Below are 20,864 nucleotides of genomic sequence, written 5' to 3' on the forward strand. Positions count from 1 at the left end.
CTCCACCCCTTCCTTCGCATCTCTCAGCCTGCCCCGCTGATGACTGGTGGCTTGGCCTGCACCCAGCTCCTTCTTGACGTGCAGCCTGCATGGTCTCATTCGCGGACCTCTGTCCAGTCCAGCATGAGGACCACTCATCTGCTGTCTGCGACAGGCACGCCTTAAGACACCGGGGAAATTCCAGGGTTCAACCATTCCCTCAAGTGTTCTCCAGCAGGGGCAGAGGAGGGCCAGCTGTGCCTGCTAAGGGCTGATTGGGGTGGCGGGAGGCCTTAACGGGAGGCAGCAGCTTGCCACCACCATACCTCAGAACCTATAAACTTGGATGAGTCCTAGCTTAAGGAGCCACGGAGAGGATTTCCTGGAATGGAGATGGGAGAATACAAGTGGCCCCAGGCAAAAACTGTGAATCATTGTCTAAACTAGCCTTCAAGGGAGTGAGTGGGGGTGGGGGAGAAGGCAAGTGAAATTGGCTGTGGTTCAATGTAGTAGATCTCAGAGGCCAAATGAGGCTGACTTTTATTCTAGAAGTAAAAGAAAACAAGATTTTGAGGCAGCTCATCTCATTCATCAGACATTTACCGGCCATCTATAATGCAAAACCACATTAAGTTCTGGTCCTGTCACTTACACAATTTACAGTCCAGGTACAAGGCACTAGAGAGAGATAAGGTGAGAGAAAACCTGGACCTGAAGAGGAAACTGATGAGACTGGGAAGGACAGGCGTGGGGGTTTCTACTCAGTTGTCAGTTCAACATACGTGCCTTGTAGCCCAAACTATTAGACCAGGTTTCAGTGATATGAAATCGCTTTTTCTTTGGCCTAGAATGCTCCAATTACAGCCTGGACACCTGGATGCTGAGTGTAAGTAGCGTTGGGGAATCCAGAAGAGGCAGTGGCTGAGAGGGATACTACATTGATAACTGGTGGCTGTAGCTACCCAGGCCTGGGCATCTTAGAGCTTGGTAAGAGGTGAAAGCCAGGGTACAGTTCTGAGCACACTGTAGATTACCTGTTAGAACCTACTCTTGACAAGAAACAGCAAAGAATTCTAAATCCAGTCTCCTTAGCACTATCCCCTAAACCCCTAGCCTCTCTGGTCTTCTCACTCTGCCTATCCATGTCATTCTCAAGCCACAGCCTGCGCTTCAGCCGTCATTAATGGCCAGCATCTTTCCAGTGGGCATCCGTGATGGCTACTTATCCGAAACCTCCCAGTAGAGCATTCAGAATGATGCTCTGCATGTATGTTTAGGAAAGACTTGTTAAATAAATGGTCACAAATTCACAGACAAACATATATTGATCTATGGGACTGCCTCCAACTTTCAAGCCTTTCTCTTGGATCAGCACAAGATGCAGTCAGATCTCCAGGCAGATCCTGCATCTGGCTTACTTTCATGCGATTTTCTGCATCTCTCCCAACTCCCTTCTCCAGTGGGAGAAGCTCATCTTTTAGTCATATCTCTTTCTCCATAACTGGGCCCACTGCCTGTCATTCAGTTGCCCCTACACCAAGTGTGTTGATTAGATGTTAGAATGAAGAGGACAATGGAAGGAAGAGGGAGAAAGTAAGAGACCCAGAGCCAAGTGGGGGAACAGTAAGAACTCACATCTTTCTATTTCCCTTGAGAGCAGTATTGAGCTAACGCTTATTGAGGTCCTGATGTCTTTGATGAGCACTCGAACAGCTTTGAGACCACGCCTGTCTCTGAAGTTCTGAGTTTAAATATCCAGTTAGTATGTGTGAGATCGTGTATATACTGTGGAATCTCTTAAAAATGGGAACAAATAGTACCTAGCTTTTGGAATCACTGCAAAGGTTAAAGGAGATGAACTCATGTACAGTGCTTAGCATTCTGCTTCACCAACATGTTTGCATATGAATTAATGAGTACTTCTTTAACAAATCTTTTCTAAACAATGTACTTCTCTGAAAGCCCTACTAAGAGACCTGGGGCTCCATCTCCATTAGGAAAGCACACTGGAAACCGCTCATAATGAACTCTGGCAAAGCCCCAGCCTAGGAGAGCAGACATACGCACAAGTGAACAACACAGAGTAGCATGTGAACCTTCCCAAAGAGAGACCCAGCGGCTTATGAACGCTCTGGGAAGTGGGGACTCCATCAAAGGTGGGGGTTAATTCTTAGAGGCTTCTCGGGAAGGACACCTGAATTGAGCACTCAGGAACAGTTTCTCACAGTCAGGGAGGGCCTTTGAGACACAGAGAAGCATGCAATGGCCTAGAAGCAAACGATGTGGCAGGTGTTGGAAACTCTTAGTAGCTTAGTAGAGCTCCAGCCCAGAGAGCACCCCCAGCCTCCCTGACACCCCCCCCATGTGTGTGTGCATGCGCATTTTGAGACAGGCTCTCAGATGCCAGGTCCTCCTGCCCCATTCTGTCTCCTCAGTGCTACGATTACAGGCATGTGTGGCCATCCCCAGTCTCTACTTATAATTTTTGGCTCTGGATGCGCACAGGAATCACCTGGGGGAGCTTTCAGAACCAGTGCCTGCCTCTCACTTCTAAATTGATTCTAATGGTTGTTTTTAATAGGAAAGGGCTGGAATTTGTTTATAGGCTGTATGGAAAGAAACAATGGGACCCACCAGGAACACACACACACACATAGACTGGCCTTTGGCTAAGAAAAACACCTCACAGACTGAATGTGTAGACATGAAGTCTGTCAGTAGGTTGGGATGGAATTGAGAGTTTCATAAAGGAGGACTAGATTCTCTTCAGCAGAGGGTGAGGGAGGCATTCAGTGAGCATGAGCGTCAGCAATAGGAAACGGTACTGATGGCAGGCATTTGGGCAGGCTTCCTAGGCACAGAGGACCCCACCCTGGAGACCGTGCATGGTGGCCTTCTTCATCAGAGATTCAGGTTTAGGGGTTTTGTTTTTCTTTGTTTCTTTTATAAAGGTGTCTGAGAGTGTGTGCAGAGTAACACCAATCTTTTGCATTGGTGCTAGGAATTAAACTCAAGTCCTGTTTGGGTGGCAAGCACTTTACTGTCTGGGACATCTTCCTAATGCTGTCCCACTGCCCTTTAAAGGTAGGCCCTTGCCGGGCGATGGTGGCGCACGCCTTTAATCCCAGCACTCGGGAGGCAGAGGCAGGCGGATCTTTGTGAGTTCGAGACCAGCCTGGTCTACAGAGCTAGTTCCAAGACAGGCTTCAAAGCCACAGAGAAACCCTGTCTCGAAAAACCAAAAAAAGAAAAAAAAAAAAAAAAAAAGGTAGGCCCTTACTTTACAGCCCAGGCTAGCCTGGAATTCTCTAGTCCTGCCTCAGCTCCCTGAGTGCTGAGACTGCAGGTACATATGAGCTCCAGTGAACTTAGGTTAGGAGAGTGGACCTCTATGGGACAGGTTGGGATCTGCAAGGAAGCTACATGGAAGGTCTTGGAGGTGAGAGGGAAAGCAAACCAAATCAGAGCAGGCTGACACACTGGAAGATCTGAGCCTACAAGACAGATGAGAATGAAATCCCAGGGAAGTGGGGAAGACTGCTACAACAGCCACAGTCCCTTCCCTTAAAGGAGCCTTTCTGACACCCGGGAAGTGAAATGGCAGCTTCATTCTCAGTCCCACCCTGACAGACTCACTCTTTACTCACTGCTCTTGAAGGAAATGTTCTCTGTCCTCTTTCCCTAAAGCAGCGGTTCTCAACCTGTGGGTCAGGACCCTTTTGGGGGTCGCATAGCAAATATTTACACTACAATTCATAACAGCAGCAAAATTACAGTTATGAAGCAGCAACAAAATCGTTGTATGTTTGGGGGTCACTACAGCACAAGGAACTGTATTAAGGGGTGGTAGCATTAGGAAGGTTGAGAACCACTGCTCTAGGGGAAAAAGAAGTAATGACATTTTCCCTGTGTTTCAGCCTGAAAGCCACCACCTGTATGAATTCTACCAACTCTAGTACATGAGTGAAGCTGTTTGGGCACAAAAGAAAAAAGTACAAGAAGGATCAGAGAAGCAGGAATGGCAGTGCCAAGTGGGAAAAGGTATACCAGATGTTTATGAGTGAGTGTAACAGTGGAGGAAGACTGTGGGAGACTCAGGGTTCTCTAAGGCAGCCTCTTGAGAACTATCAAGCTCCTACCTACCCCATCTTGTGAAAGACAAAGGGTACTTCTATCATACAGCACCAGACAGAAGCAGAGAGGGGGTTACACCTGTAAGGTATGGGGAGCAAATATGTGGGTGAAGGGTGTTCCAGTTAATCATTCTGCAGGGCCCTGGGCCCCAGCCAGATTTCTGGTTCCTGGCTAAAGTGGCCAGGACTAGAAAGGCATCTGATGACAAAAGGGAGAGACAGCATGCAAACACTCATCTTCATCTCTAATCTGAAAGTGTGCTCGAGGCCCTGGATGGCGAGAGATGAGGTTTGATAGGCATGCAGCCAGTGCCATGCACTATGGGTTCCAATCAGTGTGCATGAAACTGAAGAGACTGGGGAGGAGAAGAACACTGAGGAGGGAGGAGAGGTTTTTTTATTAGGGAGCAAACCAGAGCAGGTTATTAGGGAGGAAGAGAAAGAATTAGCAAGACCTGTGAGAAGGATCAAGAATGGCAGAGAGATTTCCATTCTATTCAGTCCTTCCTCTGAACAGCCTGAGGCCAGGTACTTTTCTTTTGCTCTTACGGTTGAGTCCTGTAATGTCAGCACTGCCATCAGGTCTTAGATGGAAACGGGGAGTTAGAGAGGTTGAAGACTAGCTCAAGGTTATGTAGTGAGCACCGCTGAGGAAAACATACAAAGGAATGAACCCAGGAAAGCACAGGACAGGCATAGGGAGCTGCAAGGGACACTCTGTCTCAAAGATATGGTGACTCACATAGGTAAAAATGGAGACTGGCCTGAAGTCATGAATTGTTTGGGATTTAAAAAATAAAATGAGGAGCTGTTTGTGTAGAGATGCCCTTAAAGATTTCTAAGCAGAAGACTGACATGGTAAAAAAAAAATAAAAAAATAATAAAAAGACTGACATGGTCCATCTAGTACTCTGACGGACAAACCTGCCGCAGTAAGTGTGTATCAGAAAGAAAGCAGAAGAAGGGAGTGAGACTGACGGGGACCTATTCAGAGGCACAGATATGGCACATGTCTGGCCTACATCAGTGGTGGAGAGAACAGAGAGAACCCAGGCCTGATGCAAGCCCTATAACATGGGTGGAGTGGACGGAACATGAATGCAGTCTGGGACATTCCGAGGCTGAGGTGAGGAGACACACATCACAGGCAATCTGAAGCCCAGGACTGTGAATGCAGAAAAATGAGGTCCAAGGATCTCTCTAGAGGTGGCACCGCACAGTGCATACAATGGCAGCTCCAGTTTGGGGCTGTCCCTGCTTTCACTTCTCTCAACGCATTCCTCACCTACTACTTCTATGTCTTCCGCAACATCCCCCAGATCCAAGCTCTTCATAGCATTTAACCTGGCAAATCTACAGTTCTTCCATGAGAGGGATCCCAATGAAGCAGAATGGAGAGATGCAGAGGCAGGGAACAAACTTGGAGACCCTAAGCCCGTCTAAAAACCACACACAGCTCAAGTGCAGGTGGGTCTCCTTTTCTTTCTTTCTTTCTTTCTTTCTTTCTTTCTTTCTTTCTTTCTTTCTTTCTTTCTTTCTTCCTTCCTTCCTTCCTTCCTTCCTTTCTTTCTTTTGTTTTTTTGAGCTTGTGTAATTATGTGTGTTTACGTATGTGGATGCATGGTCCTGTGGGTGCACATGTGGAGACAAGAGATCAATGTCTGGTGTCCTCTGCTATGGCTGTCTATTTTTTTTTTTAATTTTTGACTCTCTCTCTCTCTCTCTCTGCATGTGTGTGTGTGTTGCTTGTACATATGTATGTACACCACATGCAGATCCCTGGAACTAGAGTTACAGGAAGTTGTGAGATGCAGTATGGGTACCAAGAATCCAACCCTGGTCTTCTGCAAAAGCAACAAGTGCTCTTGACCACCGACTCAACTCTCCAACTCTCTACCTTACTTTTTGAGAAGGGTATCTCACTGAACCTGGAGCTCACTGAGTGACAAAACTGCCTGACTAGCAAGCTCCAGGGACCTTCCTACATCGACCTCACAACCTGATATCACACGTGGTTATGGATGTTGGAAATCCAAGTCCATATCCTCATGTTTGCACAGCTAACACTCTGTCCCACATACCTCTCTCTTCTTAAGTTAAAATAGCCTAATTGCAATGTTGTAATCAAAACTGTCTAATTAGGTAAAATTGACTTCTTAGGAGAGAGAATAAGAGAATAATAGCATTTGATTGCTATTTGCCTTAAGGACCGTGTATGTACTTGAAAGAAGGCTGGACTGCATCCCGTCGAAAAGTATAGCTATAGCTACTTAACGGGTTAAACTTCAGTATCCTGGCTGAAAGTGTCCTTCAAAGTAAGCTCCTTTTCACAGAGGTGGCAACTGAAGTTCTTCAAAGTGAAACAATTTGTCTTAAGATTAGACAATGGGTGAGTGTCTGGGCTAGGATTTGAACTAGCTGCGATAAAATAAAAGCTGCTCTAATGGAATTGTGTAGAGGATGTAAGAAAGGTTGCTTAAGGGTGGTCAAATGTTCAGGGGGACACACTACAAGCTTTCAGGACTGGTGACATTTAAACTGCAAGGATGAATTGCTCACTGCGTGAACAAGGAGTGGAGACAGGAAGGAGGATGACATTCTGAGTGGGCAGAGCATGTTAAGCCAAGGGGGCAGTACCCACCCCCAGTGTCCTGATGGCTACAGCTGAGAGCATTTACAGCAAAGTGGTGAGAATGGTAGAGGATGCCATGGACCAATGTCTAAAGAACAGTGGCCAGTGTGGCGGGAGGGACAGACCCGGGACCATGGAGCTCTGGCTCTGATACCCAGTAATCCCTTCAGCCCAGCGTGTGCTTTGGAAGTATAGACAATTGAAGCAGGGGCTTATCACAGCTGCTAGGAGAGGAATCTGAGTGATGACGAGCCCCCTTTAGGGGCAGAAGACTGAACTGAGTTGTTAGCTGGTTCAGACAGGGATGAGACATCATTCAGAGACTTTGAAAAAGAACATCTTAGGTGAGGAAGCTTCTTCAAGGACATAATTCAGGACCACACTGGGGCTTCAGAGAGGAGCATAAGCAACGGCTAAGTGAGAGAAATAAGTCACAAAACTAGATACAAAATCGATTCACAGTATCAGTCAGCTCAGTGTAAAAATGTTCCATTGCTAACTCTGTACAGTTGCTAAGGAGACCCTGGGAATAAAACTCATACAAGGGTGTCTCTGAGGGCAGCTCTCTAGGCATAAGCATAGAGGAGTGGCAGGAGGAAGAGTTTATGGCCTCTTAGAGGAACTGGTCAATCATTTATTCAAGTAACTTCAGGGAGCAGATTTCTAGTTAGGAATAGCTAAGATGTATCAAGGTTCTCCTGTTGTCAGACACCATTTTAAACAACCTTCTAGAATATCTACTGGAATAAGGAAACAGAACACATATTTTGATGTCCCAGCACTATACAGCTAGTAAGCAGCTAGACTAGGATTTAAATTCAAGCAATGTGACACCACAAATATATACACATGCACAAATATATTTATATGCACAAATATACATATGTCTATATCTGTACTTCTTATTTGTTTTTTTAAACAGTATTGCTATGTAGCTATGGCTTGCCTAGAACTTACAGCAATCCTCCTGCCTCTGCCTCCCGAGTGCCATAATTATTGGCATGTACCACCATGCTTATCAAAGTTATTTCATATTACCACTCCAAAACTGAATCATAATAGAAATAAAAGCAACACTTCCACAGGTAGCCACATGCTATGCGATACCAGAAATACATTATCTTCTCAAAGACCGTGAAGTTCTCAGGTGGAAAAACTGTGACTCAACTCTAACAGGTTAAGTTGACTTCAGGGTGCTTGACCTTGAAGGGCAGGCGGAACTAGAAGACGTCTGTACAAGGTACAAAAGTGGAGCGTGGAGCATAAAAGGAGGTAAGTGACCTTTCTTGGTGGGAGTGGCACTGAATTGGGGATAGGTTGGGGTGCTAAAAGCCTCATTGGAGCCCAGTTTTAAAAATTGATTGGGAATTTGGCATGGTGATTAGGAGGCTGAGGTAAAAGGATTGCCAAGAGTTTTAGGCCAGCCTCAGTTGGATGAAATCCAGTTTAATAACCCTTTCCCCCAAAAGAAACATGGCTGACTATCAGACAGGATGATAAAGCAAAGTGTAGTAGGAGAAAAATGGAGGCTCGAAAGAACTAGCCATACCAGGCCATCTGTATGGCTTTTAGAATTAAGCAGCTGGCAAATCAACAAAATAAGCCAGAAGGCAGGCAACTAGGTCAAAGAGACTTGCGTGCCTTTCCACAAACTGTGAGCCACTTTTAAATAGTCCCAGGAAATCTGCCACGTAGTCTGAAGCCCTTTAGTCCAGATTTCCTTGAAATCTTATTTTCTCTTAATAAATCTGACTGCCTGGCTGGGCCTGTTAGTACAGGATGGTAATCCCAGCTGCTTGGGAGGTTGAGGCAGGAGGATCCCAAATTCAAGGCCAGCCTGGGCTACAGTGAGTTCAAGGCCAGCCTAGGTAATTTAGTGAAACCCCCTTACCAAAACGAAAGTAAAAAGAGAACTGGGAATGGAGCTTGGTACAGAACACTTGTCTATTATGCATGAGGCCCTAGGCTCAATTCCTAGTCTCTCTGTCTTTCTCTGTCTCTCTCTGTCTCTGTCTCTGTCTCTCTCTCTCTCTCTCTCACACACACACACACACACAGGAGTTCCATTTCATTTTAAATTACCATCAAGTAAAATGAAAATTCCAGGATAGCCAGGTGGTGGTGGCGTACGCCTTTAATCCTAGCACTCGGTAGAGACAGGCGGATCTCTGTGAGTTTGAGGCCAGCCTGAGTCTACAAGAGCTAGTTCCAGGACAGGCTCCAAAGCTACAGAGAAACCCGGACTTAATAATAATAATAACAATAACAAAAATAATAAATTCCAGGATAGTTTTATTCTATGGCTTTTTTACCAACTTGCTAGATGTGTGAACCCCACTTTGAGAAATACCAGGGGTAAACGGTTAAAAAGATTTTAAGCAAGGGAATAATAGGATCAGATCTGTAATCTAGAAAGACATGGCAGCTTCTGGGAAGAGAAGCTGTAGTTTCCAGATGTAGGGAGACTGTCTGAATAATATTCTCACTGGGAGTGTTTCAGAGGCTCAGCTGAGTGCGAATGGGTTAGGTGTTGTGGAGACACAAACTGACAGAGCTTGGTATTGGACATAGGGGAGCTAGGTGGGAACACGTGGGAGAAATAGTTTAGGGTGCTCCCTTGTCCCTAGCTTAGATAATACCCAAGGAAACTAGAAGAAAAACAAGCGTGGAGAAAGAAGGATGACTGGATTTGGACACCTGGAACCTGTGGTAACTGTGGGTCAAATGGACCAGGGATATCAAAATAGCAACCTGCAATTCAACAGAGATCTGAGCTGAAAAGGACACTTGTTTGAGTTGTACACAAAAGGATGTGCACATATGGAAGGTAGGTAGCTTAAGAAGGGGTTAAGTGACGTTGAGAAGAGCAGCAATCGAGAAGGCATAAGTTCAGAAGTCCCGAAGCTGCTGAGGAGGGCTATCCAGTGAGGTGGGAGAACAAGAGGCTGAGATCGAAGCCAGTGCAGGGAAAGAGACTTAAAGTAAATAGTCAGCATTGCCAAGTGATACGGAGAGGTTAAGTAACATAAGAACAGAGTCAGAGAAAGATTTCTACTATGGAAGACTCTTAAAACATCATTAACCAGGCCGTGAAAACAGGGGGACTCCAGAGAAACTAGCTTAAAGAATAAAAGATGATCTCCACATAGACTGTGAGAAAACACAGCAATCCAAAGGACCACACACTAGGGAGGTGGGGTGAGAGCAAGGGAGGCAGTGGAGAGGCAGGAAGTAGAAAGGTAAGCCACTCAGGGCACTCTGTATTTGGTTCAGGAGGTGAAGTTACTATCATATGGCGGAGGTAGCTGGGAACGTGTAAGAAAAAGTTCACGGTGCTCCCATATTCCTGGCTTATGTTGCTTCCAGGAAAACTGGGAAACAGGCATGAGGGGAGGGATGACTGAGTTTAGACATACAGAACCTGTGTTAACTATAGGCCAAGTAGGTAGGGTTATCAAAGTTACACCAAATATAATCTGGACTGAAAAAAAAATCCTTCCATATATTTATCTTGTCCAGAGGAGAAAGACCTTTGAGAGTGGGAAGTTAACTTCGAATCCACAGCCACTTCACCACCTCTCTTTTGTTTGTTTTGAAACAGGGTCTCACTAGCTATTCTCACTAGAATAGCTCTGGCTATTCTAGAACTCATTAAGTAGACCAGGCTAGACTCAAAGTCAGAGATCTGCCTGCATCTGCCTCCCAAGTGCTGAAATTCAAGGTGTGCGCCACCACACCTGGCTACCTCACCACCTCTTTGGGTCATCTTCATGAGAAAGGCACGAATGCTAGAGAAGAGCGCCAGGGACATGGGCTAGAGCAGCAGGTCTTAACCTGTGCGTCAAGACCCCTTTGGGGGTCGAACAATCCCACTGGAAAACAGATGTTTACATGATTCTTAACAGTAGCAAAATTACAGTTACGAAGTAGCAACGAAAATAATTTTATGGTTGGAAGGTCATCATAACATGAGGGACTGTATTAAAGGGCCGCAGCGTTAGGAAGGTTGAGAATCACTACTCTAGAAGAAGGCTCATGACAAAGAATGTTAGAAGGAGCTATTAGGGGCTTGAGGAATTTAGGAAATCTGCCCTATTTATGTGACACAGCTATGCAGTAAGAAAAATAAAACAAAAAAGAAAGTACACATAAGTGGCCTTTGGAGTCGACATCAACTGCCTAGCTTAGAAATATCACTGGGGTCTTTTGGGTGAGGTAAGGGAGGCACAAGGAACACAACAGCCTTGGTCTCTGCCATGCTTGGGAAGTGTTCAAGTAGTAGCTCACATTCTGAGGGCATGTGGCTCTTAACAAAAGACCGCATTAGAGGGACCAAGGCTCTGCCTCAGTGACACATGAGAGTCAGGCACAGGACAGACAGAGCCTGCTAAAGAAAGAAGTTTGTCCTGTGGACTAGAGTACATGTTGATGTCCAAGTGACACGATGGAGCACCATGGCCTGCCAGAAAATTCACTTCCTGTCCCTATCATTTTCCAAGTGCTAGCCCCTGCACATTCCTGACTTTGAGGAAGCAATCACATCAAACCTCTACAAGTTGGTGCTTAACACTCAGGGCAGACCAGAAAAGGGAGCACAACTCCTGGTCATACTACTGGTCAGCAACAAGCCACAAAAGGCTCTGCTGCTACTCCAATCTGGACACACAGGGAAAATGTCCAACTCTTAGTCCACTGGACATCGATCAGGAGCTGAGCAGGGTGGCGTTTGGAAGGCTTCAGCCTCCGTCCTGCCTAGTGCTGGGATCAGCGCACACGGCTCCTGTGTCCACAAGACACAGAGAATACATTGTCCATAAGGAGGATTATTCTGTACAAGAAACTCAGACAAAGGGAGAGGTTGTTTCCAGCTGCTTGGGGGAGGTGTGGAGGGGGTGGAAAGGGGCTCGGCCTCACATTGGGGGCATTCCTGCCGAGTTTAGCTTCTTCCTTTCAGCAGGCGAAGAGGTGGCTCACCCTCTCCAGCCTGTCCGAGTGCTGGCGCTCGACAAAGCTACAAGGACACTTGGCTACAACCTATCCATCTTAGCTATGGTCCCCAAAAAGAGTTGAGTGTGGTGAGCCAGCTAAGTAGGACAGCAATTCTACAATGGAAGAAGAGAAAGAATAGGTGGCCAGGGCAATCAGCAATGGCTGAATTCCAGCCTCAGGGCAGAGCTAGAGAGAAAGGTCTTACGTAACCTTGTCGGGCTTGACATGGATTCCAAAGTGGGATAAACTGCTGTGGGAAGACGTGAAGTTTCACACCTGTTGCTGCTTTCTCCATCCCAGAGCAAACCTGGGAGACAATGGAGCAGACCTCTGGCCAAGGGCCCCAAGTGCAGCAGACGATAGTTAGAAACAGGAACGCTAAAACAGTGCAAGTCATCTACAACCCAAATCTGAGCAAGTAAACAGTGTTCTTTTCCATAGGCAACTCCACATACATTCCTCCTGAGAGAGCAAATAGTAGGGGTTCCAGACATTCTTTCCATTGTGGGGTGAACTGGTAGATGAGCCCCAAAGTGGGAGAGCAGCAGATTTGTATGCTGAGATGTCTGGAGCTCTAGAGGGAGGAGGCGGTGGAAATGACAGTATGTGCTACCAGAGCAACTAAGAGAGGTGTGGGTGCCTCCACCACCAAAGTGTTTGCTTAAGGGCATGAGATGTAGGTGAGGCCCTGAATGCTCCTCTTGCAGCAGGAAGATATTCCTGTTCTTGGAGGACAAGGAAGCCATTTCAATAGTATGGGGGGAATGAAGTCAGTTTAGCTGGGACAACAAAGACTCCCAGGGTTGGTTACAGGTGGAGCAAAGGCCAGCAGTCACTGGAAGATACTCTGAGAGTCTGGAAAAGACCAGCTAGAGTTCTATTCAATACCCCAGTCAGCTTTGACATTTAGTGGGAAGAGAAAAGATGAGAAGATAAACAACACCTGGATGGGCTAATGACCCGGCCAATTTAAGTGGGAGAAAGGTTTGGCATTGCCTCAGAGCAGATGACAGGACTCCCCTGGTACAGTGTTCTGTGGTCAATTAGCTTTGTCAACACCACTCATGTTTCCATAGCCCAGCAACAGAGGACCACTTTTCCAGGCCTTTGCTGCCACAGCCTGGTAGAATGTTGTTTAACAAAGACCAAAGACCAAAGCATTAGTGTGTGGCAGGAGAGAACACCAACAGTGCAGCTGGAAGAAACTCTTTGGATCTTTAAATAAAGAAAAATTAAAGATAAGGGAATACTTTAAGGTGAATTAGAATTACCTGGTAAATTGTTCATAAATTTGAATCAGACAACCCTGAGTCAGTGAAAATCAATTTAAATAACTTTATTGAACAAAGAAACCCTTTGGCCCACTTCTGCTGACTCAATCCCTGCCCTTGCCCATGAAAGAATGCTGAGAAAGGCAACATGGCTGCCTGTCCTTTTGGACAGTTCTTCAACTCTCCAAAAGCAGACAAGGTGGATGGGGCTGTGCCCTTCCCACTTTCAATCTGGATTTTATCTGAGCCACACATTGAGTGCCATGGAAGAGGACAGAAACAGGGAGTACTGACTGTGAGGACAAGGCAACCGTGACAAACGACAGTGTGAAGTACAATTTGTCTCAAAGGAGGAAGATGGTATTTCATCTGTGCTATTGCCTGACAGGGCCCCTTCCTAAGAAATCTCCCACCTACTGCTCCCTAGACATCTTCATAGGCAGGGTAGGGTAAAAGATGGGTACTTTTCCCTATTTTCCAGGTAAAAGCAGAACTAGTTTCACCAGACCTGGTGGACGGTGTCCCAGCCCAGAAACCTCTTCACCTGCAGCCTGGATGGAGCCAACAGGATGGAACCTGGGCAGGAGAGCCTACAGCAAAAATATACCTTCAAGACATGCAGGCTGCCATGGTCTTTGGATTACTTGATCCTGTCTCCATTAGCGCACCACTGTCATTGAGCTGTATCAACCACAGCGCATTCTGGGTAAAGGACAGTAAATAGCAGGGTGGAAAGGTAAAAAATAACTATCATTTATTCAAGACCCAGTATTTCATATACCATGCTAAGTGTTTTACATTCATTTTCTCATTTTAATCCTCACAACAACCCTATGAGGTAGGTATTATGACCATTTACAAATGAGAACCTGGGCTCAGAGAAATTAGGTCACTTTCCCAAGGTCGCACAGCTCTTCACAGAGGAGCTGAGATTTGTCTGTTGCTGAAAGCCTGTGTTCTTTTCATTGTACCTATCTACGTAAGCCTTGAGTAAAAGATAATTTCATTGCCCAACTCGGCACGGATCACCTGAGAGTGGAGGCTGCTGTCCACACTCACCGCTGGTAGGGATGCATTGAAGCCGACTTGATGTTGGTTTTTATCCCACTTGGCATTTTCCCTAAAAGTAACACAAAGAAAGGTAAACTTTCACAATAAATCAATCAGAAATGCAGCTTCTCAGAATCCTGTCATCTCTTCTGTGACTTCTGACTCTGGATGGCAGAGATTACAGGTTGTGGCTCTTCAGCCAGTTCCCTCACTGAAGGTATCAAGATCTGAAAGGAGAGGAGGATTTGAACGGTCACTCCCCGCCCCCCGTGGACTTCTGCTCATCCATCATCTACGTCTGGAAAAGACAGGCATGTGGCCTGTCTTTTAATGTTACAAGTAGAGCACTGTGTTCTCTGCTATTTTAGTTGTCCTTTTCCCTAGGCAGCTGTTCCATGAACCCCTCCAGACTGCTCTCACAGTAAGTAAAAATGAGCATGAGAGACGGCAGGAAACCAAGACCAAGGGACAGGGGCAAGGAAAGATTCCATGCAGATCCAGAAAACTGCCAGCTTGTTGATGATTTTTTTTTTCAAGACAGGGTTTTTCCTGTAGCTTTGGAGCCTGTCCTAGAATTAGCTCTTGTACACCAGGCTGTCCTCAAACTCACAGACATCCTCCTGCCTCTGCCTCCTGAGTGCTGGGATTAAAGGCATGCGCCACCACCACCTGGCATTGATTCTTAATTATCTACCAAATAGTCTTGATCAAGGTCTGGTCACTTATTTCTCTACCGAAGAGATACACACTAGCATCCAGAATAAATAGGACAATTGAGACAAAAGTCTGAAATGGAAGTAAAAGGCAACACCAGTTTTTGCTATTCAAGTCCTTCTCTTCACTCTCTGGTACTTGTTGCAAAGCTTCCAAGTGTCTTCTAAGTAGCAATGAAAAGGAGGAAAATCTCCAGGTCCAGGGTTAAAGAAGGCTTACTCTAGCTCATTCCCACACTCCTGGATAGTTAGCCCATGTCACCCTACCTGGTTGACCTGCTTGAGCCATCTGGACTCCACTGAGCATTGTCTGCTGCTGGTTTGGAGCACCTGCCATTTGAACTTGCTGTAATCCTGAGGCTCCTGCAAGGATTGGACCAGCTCCTGGCTGGCCGGGTTGGCCAGGACCACTGCTACCTGAAGGTCTCCAATTAGATAGCCCCTTCCCAAAGGCAACAGCTGCCACTAAGGCATTGGTGTCTGCAGGGTTGAAAGTCTGCTTGTTTGGCCGGAGACCTGAAGAAAAAGCCAAGAACCCTGAAGTGTGTGCGTGTTCAACTCTGGACTAAACCCAGCAGCTGGAGGGCCGTGATGACCACAAGTTCTGACTACAGAGAAAACTAGAATTCCTCCAACCCCAAAGAGCTATCTTTGTCCCCCAAACCTATCTTTAATTTTCACTTTGTGTATTTCTCCCATTTGCTTTAAGGCTAATCTCAGACACAAAACACTAATAGGATACAGACACTTTCCTTGCCAGTTTATTCTTCTTTTTTAAAATCACATTTATTTATTTTGTGTGTGGTGGTCAGAGGACAACTTGTTGGTTCTTCCCTCCACCATATTGGTCCCAGGGATCAAATTTAGGTCAGGCCTGGCAACAGGTGCCTTTGCCTACTGAGCCATCTTGCCAGGCCAAGCAGTTTATTCTTCTATCCTTACTTCACCACTATGCTGATTACTATTACTATTCTAGTGATCTTGTACAGCTCCCCCTCTGTTCTGCCAACCATCCCTCCTTACCTCCACTCTCTGATTCTCGTTCCTCTTTGCTGATTTTCTCTAAAAGGTTTGAGCACATTTTATTCAAGCTCTGGATCTGCTTCTGTAACACATATGAATTGATATAGAGATTAGTAATGATTCTGGGGAAACATCTTCCTTGTGCTCTTCCAGAGGCAGCCTAGCTGTAACCAACCACATACCCCTATTACACAGGCTTGGTAAAGCCTTGTTTCTTATGAAGGGATGGGGATGGGGCAGCAGGGCAGTGACTCAGTCTAACCTGCGCTGCATCAGCACCAATTCTGGCAGCATCTGTTGTCAGCTGCTTCTCTTGCTCTTCAACTTCAGGGTCAGGCTTTGTTCTCAAATGGTCAGGGACGACCTCATGGCTGAAAACAGGCACTCGTCCTTCGGTCTGACGCTGTAACACAGATTGTATTAATCCTATTTGCTATTCAAGTAAAGTTGACTCTAACCCAGTTTCCCTTCCACAAGAAACGGCGTTTTCAGAGACAACACAACCTGAGGTACAAATGTAGCTTCCCATGGCACTGTCTTTTCACACACACTCTGTCAGAACTCGGGCAAACTAAATTCCACACCATAACTTTCTTTTTGTTGTTTGTTTTGGTTTTTGGTGATTTCCCACCCCGACCCCCATTCTGGGACCAGAACCAGGACTTTGTTCTACCACTGAGCTAAATTCCCAACCCCACATTTTAAAGACTGATTGGACAAAGTCACAGGCAAGCAGAACAGCCCCCCCCCCCTTTTTCTTTTTTTTGCCTGATATAGATGTTGGAAAAACAGGTCATGGACTTAATGACATGGGCCTTGGTTTTCACAGCATTGTTTAAGAGTGACTCCCACCTCCAAAAGAATAAAAAAGCAAGTCTTTCAGATGGCAGCCCTCACTCTCCATTGCTATACAGAGGATCCAATCAACAACTGTGCTCTAGACTTTCATTTAACTTGTTTCCCAAGTTTAATCCTTTCTTCTTACCATGAGGTCTTCATCTCTATCTGGGGACAGCACCAGAGGGATGATGACCTGGTTACGAAACAGGGGTGTCTTCTCGTGCTTTAAGACCTTGTTCAGAGTGTTCAGCTGTCCAGAGAGCAGTGCAAAGCTATCCAGGACAGAGGGCCTGGGGGTGGGAAGAAGTCATCAGAACTACTTTTCCCTATAAAGTAATCTCTGAAAGTTCCCAGTGCGGGAACACCCAGACTCAGCCTAGAAGACTCAGAGCCCTAGGGCTGGCGGGCAAGAACCAGACTTGCTAGCAGAAAGGACGGAGTTAGGACAGAGGAACACACTTTCAATTTCTGACATAGATGTTGAAAAAAGTAACTTGTTTGAATGGGATTGGGAGTGGTAGTAAACAGAAACTGGTTACACTGTGGTAACTGAAAATTCTTAAGGTGTACAAAAGCCTCCTTTGTAGCCTCCTAACAGAATCCACCATTGCATAGTAGGTTAGATCTCAGATTCAGCCACATCTGTGGAAGGAGATACAGCATGAATATAGCTATAATGGCCCTCCACTGGGGGAATACCTCCTCACCAAAAAAGTCAAAGCATAAGAATTAAAACCTAGAAACAACCTGGGTTGGGAAACTGGGCACTTCTCTACTTCCTGGCTATGGAGGCCTTAAACCAAACTATACTTGTCAATGTTGGGCAACCTAGTTCTTTCCAAATCAAAAAGGATATTTGCAAACTGATAAATAGTTACATCACTGGAGATGTCCTGTCAGCCAGGGGGCTTGGCCCCACCACCCATGGCTCCCTCCCCAGCTTGTCCTGGCAATCCTTACCAGGTGAGCCGGTCATACTCGTTTTCCAACTTGTAAATGAAACTCCCCAGTGAATTCTTCAGATCAGCCACTTGATTCAGCAGTGCATCTAATGATGCCTCAAGCTGCTTCTCCTCCCTCTGCATCAGTAGGACATTGGGTTACTCAGATACCAGGGAGTGTGACACACAGACAGGCTAAATTGTTTTCTATCTTGGTATTTGGGTTACTGACAGCATCAACCCTCAGACCTTTCAACCTGTTCACCTGGCCTGAGGTCCTCCTGCCAACTTGATCCCTTCTATCCTCCTACACGATGGTCCTTCAATAAGAACATTGGACCAGGCCTAAATCCCTTCCGCTTATGACCTCATGGATTTTTTTTTTTTTTTGCCTTCAAAACAAAATTGGCTTAGCACTGTATCCTTTACCCTTTATCTTTTCATTTCCATTCTCTTCTCCCAGCTCAGGTTTGTCGCTCTTAAAAGCCAACCTTCTCTTGGATCTGCAGTAGGACATGCTCAAGCCCAAGCCCAATCTTCTTTCTAAGCCTAGCCCTTTTCTGGAAAATAGACAGAGTCTGCCTACCACACTCCTGCTTGCTGTCATTAACGCTGCTTTCCTTGGGCATATGGAGAATCCTTGCATTGTGTCATTTTGTGGGGTTGGTATTGCCACATTTCTTTCTTTCTTTTTCTTTCTTTTTTTTTTTTTTTTTTTTTTTTTTTTTTGGTTTTTCGAGACAGGGTTTTTCTGCAGCTTTAGAGCCTGTCCTGGAACTAGCTCTTGTAGACCAGGCTGGCCTTGAACTCACAGAGATCCACCTGCCTCTGCCTCCCGAGTGCTGGGATTAAAGGCGTGTGCCACCACCACCCCCCCCCCCCCCCGGCTTGCCACATTTCTTTCAGAAGTTCAGTACATTTTAGAAAGGTTAGGCATGATAGCAGGAGTGCTATCGGTACTTAAGGTCAGAAGGAATTCCTTAAGTTCACTGTCCCATGGGTGCCTCTGTAGTACAGGTACATACACCATTATTCTCTGCCTTGTGAACGCAGCTACTGTCAATGCCACAATCTGGAGATGCTCACATTTTGCCTAGATGTGTGAGGCTTTCTCTGAATACCAGCTCTGCAGTCCCCTCCCCAACGGGTCGTCTATCCTTAGCATTTGCTGAGTCAATGTGTGCTCATGGATGGCTGTGCCAGTATTCCAGTGTCTCTTTCGTAAACTCGGGTGACCCATAAACCTGCACTGTAGGACTACCAGGTGCAACGAACTAAATGAGTAATCAAAGACAAAGGCGAGGTAACCAACACATTGTTTCTGAACGTTAGACAATTCTAAATGCTGAGTCAGCGGAGGGTTTCCGTTTGACCATCTGTGGTCTATTTACCCCATTTCTCCACCCTTAGCAACTGGGTACAAGCTGGGAAGAATGATACAAAGCTGATTTGCAAACCCGACAATGTGACTGAAGGGGTTAGATTCACCCACAGCCTCGGATTACAAACAGCTTGATTTTCGTCCTTGGCGGCCCACAATCTCTTCAGCCCTTCTGAAGCCTTGTTACGCCAGGGTCGAGGCCTGGGGCCAGTCGACTACTTTCTCGACCCTCTCACACAGACAAGCAAGTCGGCCTTGCCTCCCCCAGGTCTCTGACTCTCTCGCGTTAGCGGGCTCAATTCCCGCAGCTGTCCTCGTCCCTTCCTGCTTCGCCGTCTTTCCCCAAACAGCCGAAGCCTCTGCCCTCTCCTCACATCCCCAACTTCCCAGAGTCACCCTGTCCACCCTCCCGACCTGTGGCTAGGGGCTGGGAGGCCCAGCCCGCTTCTCACCTGCATTGCCACGGCCGGGCTGGCGCAATCACTTCCTCTTCCGGTTTCTCGCACTGCCGGCTGTGCTCACCAATCAGAAAGCTCAGAACGCGGCCCGCCCAACGACTTCCGGTTCCTGCCCCGTTCCGAGCTAGCTGGGTCAGAGGTCAGGAGTGGAGCAGCCTCCCTGGCCCGGGCCGGCGCGGGAGGGCAGTGTGATGGCCTCGGAGCGCCCGGAGCCAGAGGTGAGGGGCAGGCGGGCGCGGGGCCGAGGCCCGAGGGCAGGCGTGTAGCAGCCTCCACCCTCCGGAGCCTCGAGGAGGCCGTAGCTGTTTTGTTTACTCAAATGTCATCGTGGTCCGCGTCTCCCACCCACAGACCTAGAGATAATGGTGCCGACAAAACTCGTGTTTGGGTTAATAGTTGCGGTTTTCATTGGTCACACCGAAGCTGACCGACTTTGCGGATTTTTGCATCTCATCAGCTGGAATGCAATCAGTAGCACGAGTTGATTCCTCCTTAGCATCCATGCTTTTGCAAAAGCCCTGCCACCATCGTAGCAGTCTTAACTTCCCAGATCCTGTCTCCTTCTTTATAAAAATCTTTGTTCTGTGATGTGGCTTGGGGAGCACAAGTTAAGTTACATGAGGCACCCCTTAGATGCGAAGGACTCATGTCAGGAATCTGGCATTTTTTATTCTCTTATACAGAGCAGAAAACCGAAAATCAGAGCAGGCAAGGTGCCTTATCATGCTAAGATACCTTAGAATTACTCATTCTAGCCGAATTAAAGGATCTGAGAAGGAAACAAAATCTTAGATTTGACTAGAATGTCCAGAACCATACCAGACTACTTAGGAGGGAAGGGTGATGGATATGTGAAATGATGCAAAGAGTAATGGCTGCTTGTATAATCCCCACTACGTGTCAGCCACCATTCTGACTGAAAGAACTGTTACCAGTTCTTTCCGCCCTATAAGGTAAGCACCATTATCACCCCCCTTTCAGGAAACTGAGGTACAGCTATTAAAAAGGAACACAGTTGCACAGCTAGTGTTAGGGCTGGAACTCCCAAATAGATGATCTAACTCTAGACCTACCAGTTGTCCTCTGACCTCCATGTGTGCACTATGACACGTGTGCTTTTCCGTGTGTACACAGAGCACGTATATCTGTATACATATGTCGGAGTACGCACACGTGTATGGCTGCGTGAATGTGATGAAGAAACTATGCATGTGAAAAAAAAATGAGCAGTCTAGAAACAGAATGCCAAGAAGACAAAACGATGTTTGGAGTTGTTAGGTTCCCAAGAGAGAGGAGTGCTGCTCTGGACCCAAAGTTGTGCTGCGTGTCAGGTGAATGCAGAGTGTAAGACTGATCTCCTCCTAAGCTTTGAGGAATAAATGAACATTGGGTCGCAACGGGTGTGTCAGAGGAGCAAATGAGGATGTTTCAGGTTTGATAGCATATTTGACCAT

General features: G+C 46.5%; 2 protein-coding genes across 4 annotated transcripts in view; one reads left to right on the forward strand and one right to left on the reverse strand.

The window, feature by feature from the left end:
* Window positions 1-21: 21 nt before the first annotated feature.
* Window positions 22-19,466, reverse strand: Med8 (mediator complex subunit 8). Of its 3 annotated transcripts, none has more exons than XM_057783625.1 (8): window positions 19,405-19,466; window positions 17,591-17,709; window positions 16,776-16,920; window positions 16,053-16,193; window positions 15,791-15,872; window positions 15,035-15,283; window positions 14,064-14,124; window positions 22-524 (listed from the first exon to the last, which is right to left on the reverse strand). In XM_057783625.1, exons 1-8 carry the CDS (start codon window positions 19,408-19,410, stop codon window positions 338-340), a joined length of 990 nt encoding a protein of 329 aa, XP_057639608.1. In that variant the 5' UTR covers window positions 19,411-19,466; the 3' UTR covers window positions 22-337. The 3 variants fall into 3 exon arrangements, with proteins under 3 accessions (XP_057639608.1, XP_057639609.1, XP_057639610.1); XM_057783626.1 differs by lacking the exon at window positions 22-524 and adding an exon at window positions 535-13,706; XM_057783627.1 differs by lacking the exon at window positions 22-524 and having other exon boundaries at window positions 535-14,124.
* An 88-nt stretch (window positions 19,467-19,554) lies between these two features.
* Szt2 (SZT2 subunit of KICSTOR complex) overlaps window positions 19,555-20,864 on the forward strand; it is a 47,161-nt gene continuing 45,851 nt past the window's right edge. Inside the window, exon 1 of the mRNA XM_057783515.1 lies at window positions 19,555-19,628. Coding sequence (XP_057639498.1) covers window positions 19,602-19,628 — 27 coding nt within the window. The 5' untranslated portion in view covers window positions 19,555-19,601. The remainder of the gene's footprint in view (window positions 19,629-20,864) is intronic.

This window comes from Chionomys nivalis, chromosome 11, assembly GCF_950005125.1.
Source record: "Chionomys nivalis chromosome 11, mChiNiv1.1, whole genome shotgun sequence".
Classification (NCBI taxonomy): domain Eukaryota; kingdom Metazoa; phylum Chordata; class Mammalia; order Rodentia; family Cricetidae; genus Chionomys; species Chionomys nivalis.

Coding starts and splice junctions, on each gene's coding strand:
- Med8 (XM_057783625.1), bottom strand. Junction 16,921..17,590: donor GAGTATGACCGGCTCACCTG/GTAAGGATTGCC, acceptor TCCCACCCCCAG/GCCCTCTGTCCTGGATAGCT. Junction 16,194..16,775: donor ATAGAGATGAAGACCTCATG/GTAAGAAGAAAG, acceptor TCTGTGTTACAG/CGTCAGACCGAAGGACGAGT.